This window comes from Podarcis liolepis (genome assembly GCF_965112155.1).
Source record: "Podarcis liolepis genome assembly, chromosome: 9".
NCBI lineage: Eukaryota > Metazoa > Chordata > Lepidosauria > Squamata > Lacertidae > Podarcis > Podarcis liolepis.
This window is the reverse complement of record NC_139564.1, coordinates 5,486,336-5,510,460: the sequence shown is the minus strand read 5'-3', so window position 1 is coordinate 5,510,460 and position 24,125 is coordinate 5,486,336. Positions and strand designations below refer to the sequence as shown.

Sequence of the window (24,125 nt, the reverse complement as noted above, 5' to 3'; positions counted from 1 at the left end):
AACCTATAAAAATACTTTTGTTAAAAAACCAGAAGCATTTTTACTGGGTATAGTGGGGGAAGAGATACCAAAAGGAGATAAAGAAAACTGTTTATGTATGCAACAACTGCAGCAGGAATTATTTTAGCCCGAAAATGGAAGCAACAAGAAGTCCCAATGAAAGAAAAGTGGCAGACGACTTTGCGGAATTGGCGAAGCTGACAGGAAAAATCCGAAACCATCGTGACCGAGCATTCCAAAAAGATTGGAGTAAATTTATACAATATCTGAAGGACTATTGTGAGCAATTAACAACACTAGCAGGGTCATAAAAAGACTTGTAATGACAACTGTTCTTCCCTTTGTATACCGTATTTTTCGCTCTATAAGGCGCACCAGACCACAAGACGCACCTAGTTTTTGGAGGAGGAAAACAAGAAAAAAAATATTCTGAATCTCAGAAGCCAGAACAGCAAGAGGGATCGCTGCACAGCGAAAGCAGCAATCCCTCTTGCTGTTCTGGCTTCTGGGATAGCTGCGCAGCCTGCATTCGCTCCATAAGACGCACACACATTTCCCCTTACTTTTTAGGAGGGAAAAAGTGAGTCTTATAGAGGAAAAAATACGGTATTTATTTTAAAATTGTGACACTCTGAAGGAGTGAAACGTAAATTGGAAAACATATAAATGCTATGAGATAAAGGTTAACTTTGAAAACCATGAGGCAGAAAGGAGGGGAGTCGACAGGCTCTTAAGAGCCAATGAAGTAAAATGGATAATGATTATGTGTTTAAATATTATATAATGGAGAATTAATAAAAATTAATCTAAAAAGGGTTTGGAGGAATCTCTGTATATGGATATGTATTTGAATTTTTTATAATTTTGTATTGGAAAACCAAATAAAAACGATTTCAAAACAAACAAATGAAAATCTGCAAGGAGCCACCAAGCTAGGAACTCCCCAGGCACGTATTGCAAATGGTGTAGGTCCAATTGAGACCATATGGAGATCTCTGAATGCCCGGTTGGTGAATGACACCTCCATCTGGCTGGCCTCTCCGGCTTTCTTAAGCAGGTCAGCAAAAGAGCTTACTTATTGAATGTAAGGGTAAAGGGTAAAGGGACCTCTGACCATTAGGTCGAGTCGTGGCCGACTCATCTCGCTTTATTGGCCGAGGGAGCCGGCGTACAGCTTCAAGGTCATGTGGCCAGCATGACTAAGCCGCTTCTGGCGAACCAGAGCAGTGCACGGAAATGCCGTTTACCTTCCCGCCGGAGCGGTACCTATTTATCTACTCGCACTTTGACGTGCTTTTGAACTGCTAGGTGGGCAGGAGGAGCAGGGACCAAGCAACGGGAGCTCACCCCTTCACGGGGATTCGAACCGCCAACCTTCTGATCGGCAAGTCCTCGGCTCGGTGGTTTAACCCACAGCGCCACCCGCGTCCCTTACCTATTGAATGTACATCCCACCTTTTTCTCCACGGAGTATATGCTTCACCCCCCACCTCAGTTAATCCCTACAATGACCCTGTGAAGTAGGTTATGAGGCTGTGACTGGTCCAAGGTCATAGCCAAGTGGGGATTTGAACCCTGATCTCCCAGGTCCTAGTCCGACTCTCAAACCACTAAACCACACTGGCTTCCTAGAGTACTTCTGCTATGGGGCAGCTATATAAATTAAGTAGGTAGATAAAATATGAGGAAAGCAAAATGTCAGTTGGAGAAGGTCCTGAAATCTTTTCCTTGTGAATTTGTTTCATTCTGGATTGTTTTATTTGACGTTTGAATGTCTTGTAACCGCGTTGAGATTTTTTCCTTTAAAATAGAAAGCAGTATAGAAATGAAATGAGTAATAAGAATAATAATAAATTCAATTGCGGGGGAAATGGTGCTTAAACATTCCATTGTGGCAACCTAGGTTTAAGGTTGGTGCTGAAGAAGACTCTTGAGAGTCCCATGGACTGCAAGAAGATCAAACCTCTCCATTCTGAAGGAGATCAGCCCTGAGTGCTCACTGGAAGGACAGATCCTGAAGCTGAGGCTCCAAGACTTTGGCCACCTCATGAGAAGAGAAGACTCCCTGGAAAAGACCCTGATGCTGGGAAAGATTGAGGTCAGAAGGAGAAGGGGATGACGGAGGACGAGATGGTGGGACAGTGTTCTTGAAGCTACCAGCATGAGTTTGACCAAACTGCGGGAGGCAGTGGAAGACAGGAGTGCCTGGCGTGCTCTGGTCCAGGGGGTCACGAAGAGTCGGACACGACTAAACAACTAAACAACAAGGTTTAAGGTGCCAATTGGCAATTAGCTTATATATCTGAGTTTCTAATGCTGGTACCAAGTCAGAAAAGGCTAAGATAGAGCTACACCAGTTTCTTCTGCAGAAACGAAAGTGATCAGGATCTGAAACTAAGGCACTTCCTCATATTGTCAGTCGAGGCATTTGTGGAATCACAGAATTGTAGAGATGGAAGGGACTCAAAGGGTTATCCAGTCAAGACCGCCCCCCCCCCCAAAAAATGCAGGAATCACAGCTGTTCTTGCACTGTATGCAAGAATCTCCAGCTAACAGAAGACCCACCGGCTCTCTTGCAACTTGTATTTGGGAGCCGATTGTTCCCATTTCACAGATGGAAAACTGAAGCTCTGAAAAAGGTCAAGTTAGCTAACCAGACATTCATCCCCCCTTGCTTGTGTAATAAGCAGCCAAATTATGTTTGGGCCACGCCTTTGTGATCCATCTAATTAAAGGGCGGAAAACTTCTCTGGAATGATGTGTTATTTCAGACAATAGCAAAACAACAACTCGGGCTGCTGTTGCTTCCCCCTCTGCAACCGACTCCCTTACAAGGAAATTGCCCTCTTAAAGAAAAAAGGTGTTCCTTGGACGACAAGGAGGCTTGCTTTGAAAATTGCCATTTGCCGTATACTATAGCCAGCGCTAACTTCGCTCGAACTTATTGGACTTATTGGACAGCCCAACAGGGAGATTTCAAGCATTTGCAACTTTTGTTTTGCAATTTTGAACGGAAACCAGGAAAAGAAACCAGGCATGTATAGATCTGTCCCTGTGGCACAGAAACATCTGAAGCCGCAGATCCCTTGCCCTCCGGGCATATGGATGTAAGGAACAGCCTCACACATCATTTTTGCAAGTGACAAGAATGAAGAATGAGACGTTGAGGCACAAAATCAAAACACAAGTCGGATAATGTGTTTACTGGCATGCGATGGGGGTCAGGCATGTTACCCAACAGTTAATTATGCAAACTGTCCTCAAACGAAGTGTCAGTTGGGAACCTTGCATAAGATCGTACATCAAGCAGATTGCCTGGGCTCTAGGGGTTTATTTCTGTCATTTCTACGCCTTGCAAAGCCATAGATGGCTTCAGAACAGGAGATAGGCTCTAATGGCATCTTAAAGGCCCACATATCCGGTAAATCTGGCCGCCCAGAAAGTCCAAGGCAATGCATTTTTTAATTATTGACAACTACCAATCCACAAATATGATCGCCACAAACAAAAGCACCAAAAAAAACCAGTGGAAATGTGGCATGCCCAATCTTGTCAGGAGTGAGGGGCAGAAATGAAGGAAGCAAAGATTTGCCAGACTCCCCGACAGGTAGATTTGTGTGTGTTTGTGTGGACAAATGCATTCCTTCCTTATACGTACGTGACAATCTGTAACAAGAATCATATTCCAGGCAGGTTTGCGCTGAAGGAAAGGGCACAAATAAAAGCAGAACAGAACCTTCAGAAAGAAGACATGTTTTGCAAAAGATGAATAACCATTCACTTAGGAAGACAGGAAACTGCCTTTCGCTGAGGTTGCATCTGCAATATACATTGAAAGCACGCACGCACACACACACACACACACTTTTAACAGTCATAATAATAATAACAATAAATTTTATTTATACCCCACCCTCCCTGGCCAGAGCTGGGCTCAGGGCGGCTAACACTAGTAAAATAACAATAAAAACATGATAGGGAAAAGAAAAAAAACACAATTTAAAATACAGGTTAAAATACAATTTAAAAAGCAGCCTCATTTTAATAGTAGCCCACAGATCAAAACCATAAGGGGAGGGAAACATAAGGGTCAGACTGAGTCCAAACCAAAGGCCAGGTGGAACAGCTCTGTCTTGCAGGCCCTGCGGAAAGATGTCCAGTCCCACAGGGCCCTGGTCTCTTGTGACAGAGCGTTCCACCAAGTCGGGGCAAGTACTGAAAAGGCCCTGGCCCTAGTTGAGACCAATCTAACCACGTTGAGACTTGGGACCTACAGAATGTTGTCATTTGCGGACCTTAAGGTCCACCGCGAGGCATACCAGGAGAGGCGCCCCCCCAAATCCTGGGAACTGTAGTTTTTTCAGGATGCTGAGCGATGTTAGGTAAGGTAAAGGGACCCCTGACCATTAGGTCCAGTCGTGACCGGCTCTGGGGTTGCGGCGCTCATCTCGCTTTACTGGCCGAGGGACCCGGCGTCCAGCTTCCGGGTCATGTGGCCAGCAGGACTAAGCCGCTTCTGGAAAAACCAGAGCAGCACACGGAAACGCCGTATACCTTCCTGCCAGAGCAGTACCTATTTATCTACTTGCACTTTGACGTGCTTTCGAACTGCTAGGTTGGCAGGAACAGGGACCGAGCAACGGAAGCTCACCCCGTTGCGGGGATTCGAACCGTTGACCTTCGTTTGACAATCAATCCCTCTTCCCTGGGAACTCTGGGAAGTGTGGCTCTGCAAAGGGAAAATGGGTTTGCTAACAACTCTCCGCACCTGTAACAAACTACACCTCCCAGGATTCTCTGGGGGAAGCCAGTACTACTTAAAGTGGTATGATACAGCTTTAAATGTGCAACACAGATGAGACCTGAGTCTGACAATTGGAATATCTAAGCTCAGGACAGTCTGCTGGCACATTTGCAAAGCTAAGCAGGGTCTGGTATGCTTTCAAATTGGATGGGAGACCAACTGTGTGTTGAGATTCCTGCATTGCAGGGGGTTGGCAGAGATGACTCTCAGGGTCCCTTCCAAATCTACAATTCTACGATTCTATGACTGAGCTATGGCCCTTCCCCAAATTATCATTCCTGTACATAATTACAAGTTCTACAAGGGAGGAGGGAAGAGAAGCGGAAGGTCAAGGCCTTACAGCCCTACTGTCAACCAAACTCCATCCATATGAGCTGCTTAATGTATCCTACGCGCTGTGATTTTGGAGTGACGCCTACAAGCAAGAGGCTTCACTTTAGGAAGTGATGACTGCTCATGTAAAACTGGATATTTACAGCTCTCCATCAGCACAGAACAGTACGTCCTGTGCATGTTAGAAAATATATTCCCTGAAGCGTGGACAGGTATGAGATTTATTCATTTTGTACCACGGATCTAGGCAAGTTGCTTGGCCTTCAAGAGACCAGAACACTGCCAGAGAGACTACGGGATTGTCGGGGCCCAACAATTAAAACTCCTCTCGAGTGCAGGTACAGACAGCCGACCAAACTGCTGAAAGCAGCTCTGCAGCTTGGAAATACTGCACCAGGTTTGCCAGCTTTAGTTTTTCTAGGGTAGCCAGCTCTCAAAAACATTGCAAAATAAAGGCTGCATTCATGCATTACGAAAAGCGATGGTTTCTGGCTTGTCATGGTTTACTGTGAAAAAGCAGAGAACTGACACTGCCCAAGCACTCTTGCATTCCTCCTCCTCTAATGCAAGCAGAAAGAACAAACTCAGAATCCACAACTAACCTTGGCTTCCAGTTATGGTTAAATACTTGGTAGTGGCTGGCTGCTCCTAAACATAAACCATGGTTTGCTGCTGGTCCGATTTGTTCATCTTGCTCTCTCTAGGAGAAGAGCTAAGCCGGAGCGACTGAGCAGCGTATACCACCAGTGGGCTACTCGCCAATCGCCGAAGAATGGATGCTTTTGAATTATGGTGCTGGAGGAGACTCTTGAGAGTCCCATGGACTGCAAGAAGATCCAACCTCTCCATTCTGAAGGAGATCAGCCCTGAGTGCTCACTGGAAGGACAGATCCTGAAGCTGAGGCTCCAAGACTTTGGCCACCTCATGAGAAGAGAAGACTCCCTGGAGAAGACCCTGTTGTTGGGAAAGATGGAGGGCACAAGGAGAAGGGGACGACAGAGGATGAGATGGTGGGACAGTGTTCTCGAAGCTACCAGCATGAGTTTGACCAAACTGTGGGAGGCAGTGGAAGACAGGAGTGCCTGGTGTGCTCTGGTCCAGAGGGTCACGAAGAGTCGGACACGACTAAACAACAACAAGAAACCACAGTTTATTGTGCAAACACAAATCCGAGCCCTCGTTTAAAGCCCTGCCTCATACCCAAACCTTTCTATCAGAAACCAAGGGAGAAATCCCAGAGAGCATTCTAGATCTTTCTCAGCTTCCACCTGCCATTCCGTTTGACGAAATATTATTCATTGGTTTTGAAGAGATAACTCCCCTTTTCCCTCTCGATATAATTGGCCGACCACAAATGCCGCCACCATCCCAACTAGTGATTGTGGATCTCCCTAATTGCAACACTTTTCAACCTCCGCTGTGACTCATCATCGCTGCAGCCTCAACCCTCAACACCAGTGGGATGTATTTGCTAAATAGTAACGTGCATCGTAATTTCGGTGTCAAACCAACCCATCCTGATGTCCCGGCCTTTGTTGTTTTTTTATTTTGCCTGCCCTCTGCCCTAAGGTCCCAGGGCGGGTCACAACAGTTCAAAAAACAACATTTGGAATCGTTTTAAGGCAAATGACAATCCCAGGACAGTGCAAATGAAGATTGTGCTTGTTCCAGATCTCTTGAGCATCACACCTGGGGCACCGCCTTCCTCTTACCTGGAGAAGGTGAGAAGCTCCGGTTCGCAGTGTTCTAGAAGGAGCACGGCAATGCCGGATTGGGAATATCATTATTATTATAACTTAAATTTATATACTGCCCTATAAAGGTAAAGGGACCCCTGGCCATTAGGTCCAGTCGTGGCCAACTCTGGGGTTGAGGTGCTCATCTTGCTTTACTGGCCAAGGGAGCCGGCGTACAGCTTCTGGGTCATGTGGCCAGCAGGACTAAGCTGCTTCTGGCGAACCAGAGCAGCGCACAGAAACGCCGTATACCTTCCTGCCAGAGCTGTACCTATTTATCTACTTGCACTTTGACGTGCTTTTGAACTGCTAGGTTGGCAGGAGCAGGGACCGAGCAACGGGAGCTCACCCCGTTGCGGGGATTTGAACCACCAACCTTCTGATCGGCAAGTCCTAGGCTCTGTGGTTTAACCCACAGTGCCACCCGCATCACCCACTGCCCTATACCTGGGGTGCTATGGCCAAGGAGAACAATTTCATGGGAACTGGGCCAGGACACAATCCCCATTTCCTTCCTTCCATCCATCCATCCCACCTCCAGAAGCATGGAAGTGGATTTTGCAAGAACTCTGCATTTCTGCCCGTTACATTCCTCTCTTTAAGAGCTGACGCCAGCATGCTGCCATAGCAGCCCTTACTTTCAAAGTTCTCCCCTCCTTCCTCCGTTACTAAGAAGTTCTCTCTTTCTCTCTCTCTTCCATTCCTAATTTCTATTGCTCCCAAGGTCTGGAGCTGCCATTCCCTATTTGATCGCGGTTTGACACAGCCAAGCGGCAGTACACAGACCTTACATGCGTAAGGCTTGCAGGTTCATCACTTTTGTGTAGCTCCAGAAGAAAAGGGGTCCCAGGTAGCCGAATAACAAAAGCCAGGGACTCTGGAGATGCGCTGCCAGTTAAAGTATGCAGCACTCAGCTACCCTGAACGAAAAAGCCCCCCTTTCCCCAACATAAGGACAGCTCCAAATGTTCAAGAAGCCAGCTCCCCTCTTTTTTATAGAATCACAGAATTGTAGAGCTGGAAGAGACCACGAGGTTCACCTAGTCTCCAGAGGGTGGAAACATGAGAAAGGGCCTTTTCTGCGGTGGCTCCCTGTTTGTGGAACGCTCTCCCCAAGAAGGCTCTCCAGGCACCTTCATTACATATATTAAGGTGCCAAGCACGAATGCTTCTCTTCTGCCAGGCATTCCAAGCCAGTACGTTTCCGAGCACAATTCAAAGTGTTGGTGCTGACCTTTAAAGCCCTAAACGGCCTCAGCCCAGTAGACCTCAAGGAGCGTCTCCACCCCCATCGTTCTACCCGGACACTGAGGTGCAGCACCGAGGGCCTTCTGGCGGTTCCCTCATTGCGAGAAGCAAAGCTACAGGGAACCAGGCAGAGGGCCTTCTCGGTAGTGGCGCCCGCCCTGTGGATCGCCCTCCCACCAGATGTCAAAGAGGAAAACAACTACCAGACTTTTAGAAGACATCTGAAGGCAGCGCTGTTTAGGGAAGCATTTAACGTTTAATAGATTATTGTCGTTTAATAATCTGTTGTAAGCCGCCCAGAGTGGCTGGGGAAACCCAGCCAGATAGCGGTGTATAAATAATAAATTATTATTATTATTATTATTATTATTATTATTCAGCTGACTAACATTCTATGGCTTTTAAAATGTGTTTATGGGAGTGGATTATTGCTATGTTTTTGCGTCATTGTGTATTTTGTAGCCTCATTTTATTTTTTTATTTATTATTCATTTATTACATCTGTATACCATCTTTTTCTTCCAAGGAGCTCAAGGTGGCGTACGTGGCTCTCTTCCTCCCCCATTTCATCTTCACAACAGCCCTGCGAGGCGGAGTAGGCTAAGAGAAGGCAACCACCCCAACGTCACCCAGTGTGCTTCATGCGGGGATTCGAACCCTGGTCTCCCAGGTCCTAGTCCAACACACGATAACCATTATGCCACACTGGCTTGCCCTTCAGGTGAATAAGAATAAGAATAAGAATATCTTTATTGTCTTTGCCCCCTTCGGGGACAACGAGATTACTTGACTGCTCCATAAAAACACTAATTAAACAATACAGTATAATACAGCAAGGGAGATTAGATGACTTTCAAAGTCCAGGCTTCCCATAAAGGGCCGAGATCACTCTGGAGAAGAAGCTGTTCTGAAGACGGCTCGTTCTTGTCTTCATCGTCCTGTATCTCCGTCCCGACGGCAAGAGCTCGAAGAGACAGTGACCAGGATGCGATGGATCTTTTACTATGTCCAGTGCCTTCCTATGGCACCTTGTGGCATAAATCTGCTCTAAGGTGGAGAGTGGGCAGCCAACAATGCTCTCTGCTGCCTTAACAACCCTCCCTGCACAACCCCATCCTGTCCTGGGTAGTACAGCTTCCGTACCGCACACATAAGCCATAAGTGAGCACGCTCTCAATGGCACAGTGATAGAAGGCAAGCAGCAGTTTCTGCGGAAGATGGTTTTTCCTTAGTATTCTCAAAAAGTACAGTCTCTGCTGCGCCTTCTTCACAAGCCCCCTTGTGTTGACACTCCAGGACAGATCCTCTTGTAATTCAATGCCCCAAAATCTGAACGTTGTATAGGGCGGTATACAAAGTTAATAAATAATAGTAATAGTCCAACCCCCTGCAATGTATGGAGTGTGACTGGAGGTCCTCGGCTGCCCAGGTGACAAGACCCCCCCCCCCTCGGCCTCACTGCTGTGGTACAAAGGAAAGCAGAGCAAGATGTACCAACTTAGCTGCAGCAGTTGCCAGAAGGAGGAGTACAAGGCGCCATCTAACTGTCTTAGGGACCTCGCTCTGGATTTGTGTAGGGTTCACAGTGGTACCGTGGTTCTCGAACTTAATATGTTCTGGGAGTCTGTTCAACTCCCAAAACCGTTCGAAAACCAAGGCATGCCTTCTGATTGGCTGCAGGAGCTTGCTAAGTGGAAGCCACGTCAGATGTTTGGCTTCCGAAAAACATTCGCAAACCGGAACACTTACTTCTGGGTTTGCGCCGTTCGGGAGCCGATTTGTTCAACAACTAAGCCGTTCCAGAACCAAGGCACCTCTGTACTTCCTAGCTCAGAGCATTCCAAACTGTGTCTCAAGACACATTAGTGCGTCAGCGGCAGTGTCTAGGTGTGTCGCACGGACGCTCCCCACTGTGTCGCAAAATGATGCAGGTCTAAAAAGTGTGTCACCAACGTGAAAAGTTTGGAAAGCTCTGCATTAGCCTTTTCGTCTCCCGAAGCTATCCCACAAGACAGCGGAGGTTTAGGACCAGAGCTTTCCTTCTCCTAGAAGGGCTTCCTTCCCAGGTGTACGAGCCCCACCTGCCCCTCACTTCCCTCTACTACAGCAAGTACAAAAACCGCCTTCTTGACCATTGGACCCACTACCTGTTCTCATCCACTCACACCAACGGAGCCTGTCTTCACATGCGGGGGAAATCCCTAACTCAGAAAGGCTTTGAGACTCATTGGCTCAAACCCTCATCTGGTTTAGCAGCTGCAGAATACAACAATCTGGAGAAGCTGACAGTTTCACATGAGGCACGAGAAGCTGCAAACATCAAAGGCTATCAGATAATTAGTGTTGACCATCATCAACACAAGCACTTGTCTTTATACTCAGCTGGATAATCCCAGAAGTCCACTTGGGTTCCGATGTTGTGGCTACCCCAGGACAGGTAATTCTAGTAACAAGAGACAAAGAATATAGCTATAAAAAGAGAACAGGTGCAATTGTTTGGAAAGGGCCTCGCAGAGTTAATGGCACCTTTTGCAACTCATATATTGGTCAGCCACACACATCCCGGGACTGGACACCTTACAGGAAATGCTTGCAGCGGTCAAGATTTGTGAGTCCCCAATGAGCTGAACTGCTCTGCCACCTACAGCTCTTTTTGCTGAGGAGCAAAGTAACCAGAAAGCCAGAAAAGGGAATGAATGAGATTTGTGCGTCCTGCAAAAGTAGGGATAAGAATCGCCCCGTTCACTCCAATGGTCTAACGCTGGAGAAGTTCCCCCCACAAGATTATACCGGAGTCACTTTGCTTCTAAGGAAAGGGAGGCGAGGGAGGAGAGAAGAGAAGGGGGGAAGCCCAGCAACCTCAAAAAACAAACAAAACAAAAGACTCAAGGAAGTGCTGATAACCGCTTTAAAAACCAAAAACAAACTGAATTGCACAACATCCACTGCCTCTGTTTCGCTTGCAAATAACTCGAGGACCATCAACTACCTTATTTCAACAAGAGCAATTGCAGCAACTAAAGCCCATTATGTTTTGTTTTGTTTTGTCTTCAAATAGTCAAGTACAGAAAATACCGCTGGATGTTGCCAAAACAGCACACCCTTTTCACTAACAATAGCTTGAAAACCCAGTATTTGACAAAGGCTTCAAACCTCTTGTTCCCTTAAGCTAGGAGCAAAAAGGAGAGCTCGCTGCTCGCTCTGCAGATCTTTGGGGAGTTGCGGCTGGCCAAGAAGAAGCGCCCCCAAACCCTTTAATTAATTTTACAATGAATGATTTTAGAGTGTTGTTTATGTTATACTTTTATACTGTTTTATTGTTGTTAGCCGCCCTGAGCCCGGCTTCGGCTGGGGAGGGCGGGATATAAATAAAATTTATTATTATTATTATTGTATGTGCCCCTTCCCCAAGCCGCAAAAAAAACACACCTTGACACGGGCCAGTATAGGATCTGCCTTCTTGCTCGGAGTTGTTTACGCGCAGCGAAACCTGCCCTCCCTTTTGTTTAAATTCCCCTCCATCCTCCTGTCAAAAAAGGGCCGTTTCCCTTTTGCTTCCCCTTCTGCGTGCGCAAAGCGAGCTCGGCTCTTTCGCTGGTTTGCAAAAAACTTTGCAGAGCACGACAGCAAGCCGTGCAAAAGCCAAACTGGAGGGAGACGGTTTTGTGGGCTTTTCAGGGGGTGAGGAAGTCTTCCCAAAGTTGCGGAAGCGGGGGGAACCGTCAGCCCTCTTTTTTTATGAAGAGCTGGGAGTGTTTGCCCCCAGAAACCGGACGGAGCGCGCAGTTGCAAAAGGCGCTCCGGGGAGGAGCTGCAACTTTGCAAGCGAGCTGCAACAGCTGGCCCGTGACCCCGCCGGGCGAGGGGCACCTTCGCCGGCTGCTGCGGCTGCCCGAGCTCCTTCCTGCCTCCGCCTCCGCCCGCCCCGGCAAAAGCAGACGCTCACCGCATGGCTGGAGGTGGAAGACGCGCCTCGCCGTTGCCATCGCCGCCGCCGCCGCTCCGGGGCTGCGCTTCACACCATCGCCGAGGCGCGCCACGCCTGCCGCCTCGCCGCCGCCGTCGGAAGGAGCAGAGCAGCCCGAACTGAAAGCGCCCGCGCATCGGCCCGGGTGGCGGAGGGTGGAAAGGGGAAGGGACGGCCGAGGAGGAGCAGGAGGAGGCGGCGGCGGAGGCGCAGCAGAAGCGGCGGCGGCAGCCGCGCCGAGGGACACACCTCCCTCCCTCCCGCGCCGGTCCTAGCGCGCTTCCCGCGGCGAGGCTCTCCCCAAGGAGGCGTGGGAGGCGGAGGGAGGAGAGGCCCCGGCGACCTCCCGCTGCGCCCGCACCCTGGGGCGCCTCGCCCCTGGCGCGCTCGGGCCCCCTAGGGGCGCTTTCCAAAAGGAGGCGCAATTGCGCGCAGCAGCCGTCGAGCAGGACCCAGCGCCTCTTTGCGCACGAACGCTGCGCCCCAGGATGGGGAGGGGGATACAGAGTCGCCTTGAACTGATCTGAGATCCACGGGCAGAGTGCCGACTTGTATAAAATGTTGGGGAGGGGGCCAAGGGCGTAGCCAAGGGGGGCACTGGAGGCAGATGCCCCCCAAATCAACAGAAATCAATAAAAATATTGTAGCTGAGGTTCTGCTCCCCCTACCATAAAGCCTGCCCCCTCCATCATAAATCCTAGCTACACCCATAGAGGGGGCCGTGTAAGCCCCACCCAACATAATCGATCATAAGATCACGCACAAACACTATTTGTAATGCCTATCAACTCTGAGGGGACCCACTCCCTCAAATATTTTTTGGGGGGCGAAAGGACCTCGGCCCCTAGGAGTTGGCTCCTATGCCTACGGGGGACGGGTGGTACACAAATTAATTTAATAATAATAATTCGTTTTGCACGAATAAGGAGGGAGAAGCCCTGCGTATCTCGGTTGTTTCAGCTTCCCAGCTTCCCTTTGGAATTCGGATCTCTGGGGAGCACGCTTATTTTCCCTTATTATTCACCTGTTGTTTATGCCGCTTAAGTGTGGAAACCTCAAAGTGGTTTTGGAGTTGCCAGAACACCCCGAAATTGTTGGGCTTTTTTTTTTTTTACAAACCCCAAAGTTGTTGCTGAGCTATTTTTTTTTTACAAAAACACCAAGAAAAACAGGTGTGAGTTTCAGAATTTAACTATGCAATGAGTGGGAAAGCACAACATTCAGCTTCTGTTGGTTGTCTTTGGATTTCAGTATTATTAGGAGGGAGGGAGAGAAGCCACTGCGCTCCACCAACAGGATCTTCGCTGCCTTACAGAGGGAAAAGGGACCCCACAGCCCTCCAAAGGCTTGCAGATTACAGCTCTCACCCTCTTATCCCTGATTGGCCTTGCTGGCTGCTGGGAGTTCACAGATTTGTAGAGTTGGAAGGAACCACCGGAGTCATCTAGTCCAACCCCCTGCAATGCAGGGATCTATGGGGTTGAATTCATGACCCCAAGGTTAAGAGTTTTATGAGCTTACTCTGTTTACCACCCTGGGCTCCACAAGGAGCAAGGGTGGGATGCAAATGAAATAGATAGATAGATGATAGACAGATGATAGATACCAAAATCCAACCCACCCAGCACTCTTTGCAAGAAAGCCCAGCGCCCAGCAGATCCCAAGCTATGTCCTAAGAAGACAACAGACCTGGAAACTCCTCCAAAACCCTCTCCAGTTCAGACTCTCAACTGCTCTTAAAAGAAACTCTGCAACAGGAAGGAAGGAAAGGAAAAGAAAAAAGGAAGGAAGGAATTGGGGTGATTTTTTTTAGCAGCTTTTGACTTCCCCAAGTAAGTGACACAGCTTCCCAAAATGCACATTCAGATTGCAGAGATCAGAGTTCGCCACTGCAACCAGTAGGGTGCTTGTAAACTTATCAGGGCAACCAGCTGCCCAACAAACCTCAGCTCACCTGTCTGTACCTGCCTTGCTTTGGTACTTACTTACAACCAGTCCAGGGGGTGGCGCTGCCGGTTGGAATCAACCTCCTCCTCTGTGTTGGCTTTGAAGAACTGATTCCGCCTGTGGGACTCTTGGGTTCCTTACTTCCCTCTAGATATGGAACTGCCTTGTGTGAGTGGGAGAGTGGTGCCCCTTGCCAAAGAGCAGGGGGATATGGGGTATTAACTAGCATTAGTTGGCTCCGCCTCTCATTGAGCTGTGGCTCCGCCTCTCATTCACGCTGGCTCCGCCTGCTGTGGTCCTTCCCCCTTTCCAGTCCCAACGGGCAGCAGCCATCGCTGCAGGCGAGTCCAGTGACCGCAGCCCAAACAAGTCTTGCGGTACTTTATAAGGACTATCAAATATACTGTATTGCGGGAAAAGCTTTTGTGGATTAGGGATGTGAAGTCTTACCTGGATAGCTCAGTCAGCAGAGCATGATGAGACTCGTAATTTCAGGGGTTTGGGTTCGAGCCCCACGTTGGGCAAAAGATTCCTGCCTTTGCAGGAGGTGGGTCTAGATGACTGGTGGTCCCTTCCGACTCTACAATTCGATGATTCTAAGAAACATGCAGGATTAGGTCGGCAGCCCATCTAGCCCAGCATCTTGTTCTCATGGTGGCCAACCAGGCGCGCATTATGGGATGCCCACAGGATGGACCCAAGTGCAACAGCAGCTCTTCAATTGGGGGGGGGGGAGGTTGGCATGTATGTTGGGGAGCTAAGCACCAGGTCCACCAGTGTGAGGGGGGAAAGGCATCTGAGAGGTGGTACAAACTGACCGATACATTTGCCAGTGCAGAGCCAAGTAGAAAAGCAAGACACAAACAAACAGTGGGACTGTGCAAAGAAGAGGTGCCCTGTCTAAAGAATATCCGAAGCCCCTTGCAGGATCAACGGTCCAGCGCCCTGTTCCCACAGTGGCCAACCAGGTGGGAAAAAGACAGGCAGGTTTCCTTAAACCGTAAAGATGCAAGGAAGCCAGAGGATCATGTAGGAATATGCAAGAATATGCAGGTGGCCTGTATGGCTATTGAACCCAGACCTTGTCGTTATCACCCTGCTCTAACCAACTGAGCTAATCTGGCTCCGGCGGGAAGGTAAACAGTGTTTCCGTGCGCTGCTCTGGTTCGCCAGAAGCAACTTAGTCCTGCTGGCCACATGACCCGGAAAAACTGTCTGTGGACAAACACCGGCTCCCTCGGCCTGTAAAGCAAGATGAGCACTGCAACCCCAGAGTCGTTTGCAACTGGACTTAACTGTCAGGGGTCCCTTTACCTTTTAGACTTGCTAAAATGTATAAGAAGTGGCTCCACCCCCATCGTTCTGCCCGGACACTGAGGTCCAGCGCCGAGGGCCTTCTGGCAGTTCCCTCACTGCGAGAAGCCAAGTTACAGGGAACCAGGCAAAGGGCCTTCTCAGTACAGTGGTACCTCGGGTTAAGTACTTAATTCGTTCCGGAGGTCCACTCTTAACCTGAAACCTGTTCTTAACCTGAAGCACCACTTTAGCTAATGGGGCCTCCCGCTGCCGCCATGCCGCCGGAGCACGATTTCTGTTCTCATCCTGAAGCAAAGTTCTTAACCCAAGGTACTATTTCTGGGTTAGCGAAGTCTGTAACCTGAAGTGTATGTAACCTGAGGTACCACTGTAGTGGCACCCGCCCTGTGGAACGCCCTCCCATCAGATGTCAAAGAGAACAACAACTACCAGACCTTTAGAAGACATCTGAAGGCAGCCCTGTTTAGAGAAGCTTTTATTGTTTGATGCATTACTGTATTTAAATATTTTGTTGGAAGCCGCCCAGAGTGGCAGGGGAAGCCCAGCCAGATGAGAAGGGTACAAATAATAAATCAAAAGGTCCCAAGTTCAATCCTCAACATCTGCAGGCATTACTAGGAAACTCGAAGCGGTATGCAGCCGCCAGGACCATAGCTGTCAACTTTTCCCTTTTCTTGTGAGGAATCCTATTCGGAATAAGGGAATTTCCCTTTAAAAAAAGGAAACGTTGCCAGCTATGACCAGGACCCGTAAACATTGAAGGCTTTTTTCTCTGTGATCCTTTAGACAGGACACTGCCTTATGCTCAAGTCAGACCACTATTCCACAGTACAGTGGTACCTCGGGTTACATACGCTTCAGGTTACAGACTCCGCTAACCCAGAAATAGTACCTCGGGTTAAGAACTTTGCTTCAGGATGAGAACAGAAATCGTGCTTTGGCAGCGTGGCAGCAGGAGGGCCCTTTAGCTAAAGTGGTGCTTCAGGTTAAGAACACTTTCAGGTTAAGAATGGACCTCCAGAACGAATTAAGTACTTAACCCGACGTACCACTGTATTGGCTACACTGGCCGGCAGCAGCTCTCCAGGGCATGAGGCTGGAGACATTCCTAAACCGTTGGACCCAGGAGCTTCTGCGTGCAAAGAGATGTGCTCCCCCTGAGCTCGGGCCCTTCTCGTTTTGCCCTTTATACGGCCCATTTCTAGGACCAGAGGAGGAAGGACCGCTGGGAGAAGGAACGCCCTGGTGCATCCGCACAACCGAACGCCTTCCTTTGCCCCGACTGCAATGAAACATGTCTCTCCTGTATCGGTCTCTCCAGCCGCAGCAGGTGCTGCAGTCTGCCAACAGCTTGACCTCACCCCCAAAGGCGCACTCCTCCGTTATCTCCCGAAAGAGACGAATGCCAACCCCCAAATGTGACAGCTGTACCGCTATAATAATAATAATAATAATAATAATAATAATAATAATAATAATAATAATTTATTATTTATACCCCGCCCATCTGGCTGGGTTTCCCCAGGCACTCTGGGCAGCTTCCCAAAAAAATATTAAAATACTGTAATACATCAAACATTAGAAGCTTCCCTATACAGGGCTGCCTTCAGATGTCTTCTAAAAGTCTGGTAGTTGTTTTCCTCTTTGACATCTGGTGGGAGGGCGTTCCACAGGGAGGGTGCCACTACCGAGAAGGCCCTCTGCCTGGTTCCCTGTAGCTTTGCTTCTCGCAATGAGGGAACCGGCAGAAGGCCCTCGGTGTTGGACCTCAGCGTCCGGGTAGAACGATGGGGGTGGAGACGCTCCTTCAGATATACTGGGCTGAGGCCGTTTAGGGCTTTAAAGGTCAGCACCAACACTTTCAATTGTGCTTGGAAACATATTGGGAGCCAATGTAGGTCTTTCAAGACCGGTGTTATATGGTCTCGGTGGCCGCTCTCAGTCACCAGTCTAGCTGCCTCATTCTGGATTGGTTGTAGTTTCCAGGTCACCTTCAAAGGTAGCCCCATGTAGAGCACATTGCAGTAGTCCAAGCGGGAGGTAACCAGAGCATGCACCACTCTGGTGCCTCCATGGACAGCTGGCCACAAAACACCCATGCCTGCATTGCAAACTATTTGTGCATGGAAGCATCGGATTTTTTTACAGACCGCTGCCCCTTTCCGGCTTTGTGCAGAGGCCTGTTTCTGCTCACATAGCCAGAGAGCATCCTTGGTGACGTGCCAACAGCCGCATTCTTCTCAGAGGGCCTGGAGCAAGCCGCCTGCAGTCCCTGTCCCACACACACACCCCTTAACATGCAGATTGCAGTCTCTCCCCTAGCGGGTTTGGCAAGATCAGAGGTTAGCCGTTGCGACACAGGGCCCCCGAGCAGCGCTTCTGCGAGAGCCCTGAGGACGTCCCATGCCTGAAAATTTCCCACCCCATCCCTGCGTTGGAAGTGCTTGCACCTGCAAAACGTTCATTGCTCCGCTGGAAAATACCTTCTGCCTCACCTAGGGGCTGAGAACCACTTAAGATTACGCCCCACACAACCCTCCTTTTGTTCTCCAAGTTTTCTCAGAACAGAGGAGAGCATTTCTTTGCTGGCTAGATAAGGGCCCTCCCGGACATGGGTCAGATCAGCAACAGATATAATTTCTACTCATTAACCGCAACAAGGCTCTGGCTATAGCATCTAAATTTTGTTTTAAATACCGGCGGGGAATGACTTGGATAATGGACAGTTTGTGATGTGTTAGGTTTGTGTTGTTCTTTTTTGTTTGCCGTGAAGGTTTAGCAGAAAAATATTAAAAGGCTGCAGCTGGATCATTCTAGCCCACTCCCCCGTTTCCCGTCACGGACAACCAGATGATTATGGGATGGGAGCCTGCAAGCAGTACACGAGAGAAGGTGTACTGGAATGCGCAGCAGTTGGCACTAAGAGGGATGTTGCGTCCAATATGGTGAGCTAGCACAGAGCCCATGCTTCCTAAGCAATATCCACTGACAGACACCGATTTGGATGGCTTTAAAAGAGAATTAGGCAAATTCCAGGAGGAAGATAAGGCTATCGCTGCAACTCTGGGGAGGATCCCACAGTTTAACGATTAAAAATTTCCCTTTATCATTAGCTTCTCTTCTTTCTTTATACACGAAAGACAGAGATGTGGTGAGGAATAGCTCAGCTAGTTAGAGCAAGGTGCTGATAATGCCAAGGTTGCAGGTTTGGTTCCCATAAGGGACAGGTGCATATTCCTTCATTGCAGGCAGGGGGTTGGACTAGGATTCAGGGTTTCCTGAACTTGTCCCTCCAGCTGTTTTTGGACTACCATTCCCATCATCCCTGACCACTGGTCCTGATAGCTAGGGATGATGGGAGTTGTAGTTCAAAAACAGCTGGAGACCCACATTTGGGAAACCTTGGCCTATCAGCAGTTCTCAACTTGTGGGTACCCAGATGTGGTTGGACTAAAACTCCCATCGTCCCTGAGCTCTGGCCTTGCTAGCTAGGGGTGATGGGAGTTGTAGTTCAACAGCATCTAGGCGCACAGGTTGAGAAAGGCTGGCCTAGATCAGGCATCCCCAAACTCGGCCCTCCAGATGATTTAGGACTACAACTCACATCATCCCTAGCTAACAGGACCAGTGGTCAGGGATGATGGGAAGTGTAGTCCCAAAACATCTGGAGGGCCGAGTTTGGGGGTGCCTGCCCTAGATGATCCTCAGGGTCACCTTCCAACACTTTCTTTGACCAGATTTTTCTTTCTTTCCACAACAGAACAAAGTTATTGCAACTGATACGAGCAATAAAAAAATACATCAAATTATAACATCAAAAGCCACACAAAGGCGGAACTAAACTGAACTTGGGCGCTTGCGGATTTTAGCCAGCCATTTACTAGTTAAGTGATTTGATTTTGTATCCCAATCTTTTGAAGATGCCTTTGTAAGGAGGCTGGAGGAAGGGAGTTGTTGCTTTTCGACCGGGAGATAATCTGCAACCCGGTCTTCAACACATCTACCCGGAATGAGGTCACACTGAGTTCAGGAGGGTTTACTTCCTGATAAGTGCGCTTTGTCATGTTGAGGAACCTAGAATATGATTTCCTATTATTAGTAACACATCAAAGCAGCATCAGCAAAACCAACAAGTATTGCAGGAGATCCAGATTTAAGAGATTGTGTCGGCTCCAGTTTTCGTCTGATCATTGTCAGATTCAGTTGACTCTCGTTTTGGATTGCTAGAAGGAAGTCATTCTCATCTCTCACCCTGAAATGCAAAACTGGCAGGTGTTTTAGGGAACAAGGATCCCTGCCCAAAACCGCACATCTTTAATTTGCTACCCCCCCGCCCCCAACTATGTTAGCATAAGGAAAATGAAATGAGTTTATGCAGATTGAAAGGGATAACTGCTGAACAATCCCAACTCTGCCCATCAACTGCGAGGCAAGGTTCACTCTGCAATTAAAAACACACATAGAGGGAGCAATTCTCAGTGATTAATCTAGCAGTTAATTAAAGCTTACAGCCCTAGTCTACCTCATGACCCAGCAATCTGGGGGCCGCTTGGTGGGGGCAAGTGTGGTGCTGGAAGTGGGAGGCTCAATGGATGTGGCTTGTACACGAGACGGGGGTCCCCAAGTGGTCTGCAAGCTTCATTCAGGTGCTCCATGGAACATCTACATATCTCCATCGCGTTAAATATCCCTAATGATTGCTAAAGCGGGTTTTCCTACATGGAGAGCACGTGTTGCGGTGGGAGCACCCATGACATCCCCTGTTGCTGGGTGGGTTAGTTTGGATGGCCACGGATTTGATTGGGCACCCCCAATGTTGCTGGGGGAAATTGATTGTTGCCATTTTATTTGATTGACGGGGATGCTATATAGGTCCCTGTGTGCAGCGTTGAGCTTCCTCTTTTCGCTGCGCACACCAGATCACCCGCCCACCCTTCCTTTATTTAGGGTTTGTTTGCGCTGACCTTGCTATACCTGTCATGGGGTCGTCTGCTTTGGAGCAGGGGCCTGGTAGGAATTTTACCATTTGGCTGATTGGCTGGTGCCATTTGGGTTTTGCCTACTGCGTAGCAAATTGTCACACCTTGTAAGGTTGCAGTTAGGCATTGGTTAATTTTTTTGGTTGGTGGAGGGGATGAGGTTGGCTGTGCCTGCCCCTCCAATGCTGCTGCTGCCGGTGCAAGCGTATTCCATTAAAGGAATCCGGGGGCTCGCCATGCTTTTGTCCGTATCCCTGACAAAGGCCACGCAAGAGCCCCAGGGAGCATTTGGGAAGAGGTGAGAGCCTGGCACCCAGCTTTATTCTCTCCCCAAAATTGCTTACCCTTACTGACTTCCGCATGGGTGTGGTTGTCAGTTCTGTTCCTACTTCCAAGTGGGACCAGATAGTTGCTAACCAATGCCTAAGCAACCATTCACATACTGTAATTCAATAAAGTTGTGCCCAAAAATTATGCCAACCCCCCCCAAAAAAAAAATGATGTGTGAATGTGTTTTTATTCAAGGGTGTCTTGGGGGTCCACACGCAATTGCGTTTTTATTTTGCATCTTACATTGCCTTGCCGCTTGAATCCTATGGATAAAGTGCAATGCATAAGAAACGAAAGAAGCCATTCAGATGGGATTTCAGACCACGCAGCATCTAGCACAGCGCATTGCACTTGCTGCAACAGGCAGGGAAAAAATAAAATAATAATTAAGTGTTTCGCCGTCAGCAATTTTCATAGAATCATAGAATCCTAGAGACCACAAGGGCCATCGAGTCCAACCCCCCTGCCAAGCAGGAAACACCATCAGAGCACTCCTGACATATGGTTGTCAAGCCTCTGCTTAAAGACCTCCAAAGGAGGAGACTCCACCACTCTCCTTGGCAGCAAATTCCACTGTCGAACAGCTCTTACTGTCAGGAAGTTCTTCCTAATGTTTAGGTGGAATCTTCTTTCTTGTAGTTTGGATCCATTGCTCCGTGTACGCTTGTCTGGAGCAGCAGAAAACAACCTTTCTCCCTCCTTTATATGACATCCTTTTATATATTTGAACGTGGCTATCATATCACCCCTTAACCTCCTCTTCTCCAGGCTAAACATGCCCAGCTCCCTTAGCCGTTCCTTATAAGGCATCATTTCCAGGCCTTTGACCATTTTGGTTGCCCTCCTCTGGACACGTTCCAGTTTGTCAGTGTCCTTCTTGAAATGTGGTGCCCAGAACTGGACACAGTACTCCAGGTGAGGTCTGACCAGAGCAGAATACAGTGGCACTATTACTTCCCTTGATCTAGATGCTATGCTCCTATTGATGCGGCCCAGAATTGCATTGGCTTTTTTAGCTGCCGCGTCACACTGTTGGCTCATGTCAAGTTTGTGGTCAACCAAGACTCCTAGATCCTTTTCACATGTACTGCTCTCAAGCCAGGTGTCACCCATCTTGTATTTGTGCCTCTCATTTTTTTTTGCCCAAGTGCAATACTTTACATTTCTCCCTGTTAAAATTCATCTTGTTTGTTTTGGCCCAGTTCTCTAATCTGTCAAGGTCGTTTTGAAGTGTGATCCTTTATTTTGCATCTTACATTGCCTTGCCGCTTGAATCCTATGGATAAAGTGCAATGCATAAGAAACAAAAGAAGCCATTCAGATGGGATTTCAGACCACGCAGCATCTAGCACAGCGCATTGCACTTGCTGCGACAGGCAGGGGAAAAATAAAATAATAATTAAGTGTTTCGCCGTCAGCAATTTTCAAGCGGCTCAGGGAGAGAAAACCTTGGGAACTGAGGCTGCAGGCTACATTCCACCCTGGACACAAAGCTTTTACCCCAACAGCACACAAGCACTTATCTCCTTCCCAGCAAGAAAGAGACACTATCAGAATTCCCAGAATAATAAAATGGTGGGAACGGGATGGTTTGGAGACGACCTCTATCTGACCAAAGGGCACATTCCAGCTGAAGAACGCATTCCTGCCAGGAGGAAGGTGTGAAGCGAGGACCAAGGACCTTGAGGGTTGAAGCCTGGGCAGAAGGATGTGGGCTTGATACATAAAACTATGCCTGGATATTACAGAGAGGTTTTCCTCCTTCTGTCATGCTATTAAGACCCAATAGGGTCATTCCTTGCAGCTGAATGATGGAAGACTCGGGGAAAGAATAAAGGAAGCACTGTAGTGATGGCAACCATCTCAGATGGCTTTAAAAAGTGACTAGACAATGGTTACTGATCACGCTAACTGCATGCCCTCTCCGGGATCAGAGACTGCGTGCCTCCGAATGCGAGTTGCTGGGAAACCAGTGGGAAGAGTGTTCTTGCCCTGTCCATGTGCCCCTTACAGGCTCCTCCATCAGTCTGTGGTCTGCCTCTGGTTGAGAATCCAATGCTGGACCAGACAGGCTTTTGGTCTGGCCCAGCAGCCAGGTTCTTCTCCTGCCACACCAAATATACCTTTTCATCGCAAAAGAGCATGAGACAAATGTCAACAAGCGTTGGGAGCCTGGGAGAGGAGAACGGCCGGCCAGCTCACACAGAGCTCAAAGCCTCAGGGTAAACAACGCGAAGCAAACCCAACACTGATCCCACGGAATTAAATTAGACGGGGACATAAAGGCTGACATTTCTCGCGCACATTACGTGAGGCAGTTGTTCCGGTATGTGCAGGGCTCAGTTTTACGGGTGACATGCACTTTTCCTTTGTTTTGATCTAGTTTTCAGGAAACGTTTGCTGCATTTTATTTTTATTTTAAAAGCACTTTAACACAAACTGCTTGGAGAGACTTTATTATATTAAGCGGTACAGTTTCCTACAAATAAATGAAGCGAGCAAGCAGGCGAAAGTAGGGAGCATTGAGGTTGATGTGGCTGCTCTTCCCTGGGCTGGTGTCTGTTGAGCTCAAATTAGGCTGTTCACCTCTCTCCAGCAAGACGGAAAGACAGGCCCAGAAATCAGAATAAGAAACTGCATTATACAGAGCGACACCATTGGGCACATCTAGCCCAATACTGTCTACTCAGACTGGCAGCAGCCCTCTCCAGGGTTTCAGCCAGGAAGCCTTTTCCCAGGCTCACCTGGAGATGCCTGGGATTGAACCCAAGAACTTCTGCAAGCACAGCAGATGATCAACTTCTGAACCTGTTGGCATCTCCGATAGACTGCCGGTTCCAATCCCATGATTCTGTTACTCTGCTCTTTTTCAGAGACGTGTGTCTGCTTGCAGGGTAGAAGAGAATCTCCAGGAACCAAGTGGGAACAAACATTGCTCCAGAGTGCTGTGGCTCACGGTTTTAAGCAGGCAGAGCTGTCTCCTTCAAAGGCACAAAAGTCTCTCCATCTGCCTGGAAGCAGAAAGCTTGGCGAGGCTTTAGTCAAGCTGAGATCACGCAGCCCGGGCGAAGATAGAAGGTTCATTAGCAGCTAAGAGTGGCCTTCGGGAGACTCCTTCGCCCAGATAAAGCTTGGGAATATGTCACTCCCCCAAAATAATTTAAAATCATCTAAAGCAAAACACCTGCTTTTAGCAGGGGCCTCCACTCGATGCATCATTTGCCAATACAGAAGTGAATTTTGGTGGGGGGAATGGGGGCAAGAGAGAAAAGTGACTCAGAAAATAAACTCATTTAGTTCCAGAAGCTGATGTTGGGCATTTTTCCTGAGCCAGGATGAACAGTTCTGAAACAGATGCAAGATTTATAGGGTTTTTGCTTCCCCTAAATTCATTTTCATTTTACTTTCTGTTTATTCCTCTGTGAGCCTTAGGCTTCACTTTTTTTCAGTTTTAAACACTTC

At 48.4% G+C, this 24,125-nt stretch overlaps 1 protein-coding gene across 4 annotated transcripts in view; it reads right to left on the bottom strand.

Moving 5' to 3' along the window:
• SLC4A11 (solute carrier family 4 member 11) overlaps positions 1-24,125 on the bottom strand; it is a 252,074-nt gene that overhangs the window by 162,669 nt on the left and 65,280 nt on the right. The window contains exon 1 of one of the 4 annotated variants that reach the window (XM_083458674.1): positions 12,070-12,394. The exons of the other annotated variants lie outside the window; for them this stretch is intronic. Within the exon in view, the coding sequence (XP_083314800.1) occupies positions 12,070-12,109 (40 nt within the window). The 5' untranslated portion in view covers positions 12,110-12,394. Of the gene's footprint in view, positions 1-12,069; positions 12,395-24,125 lie in introns of those variants that run through there. 4 annotated transcript variants of the gene reach the window in all.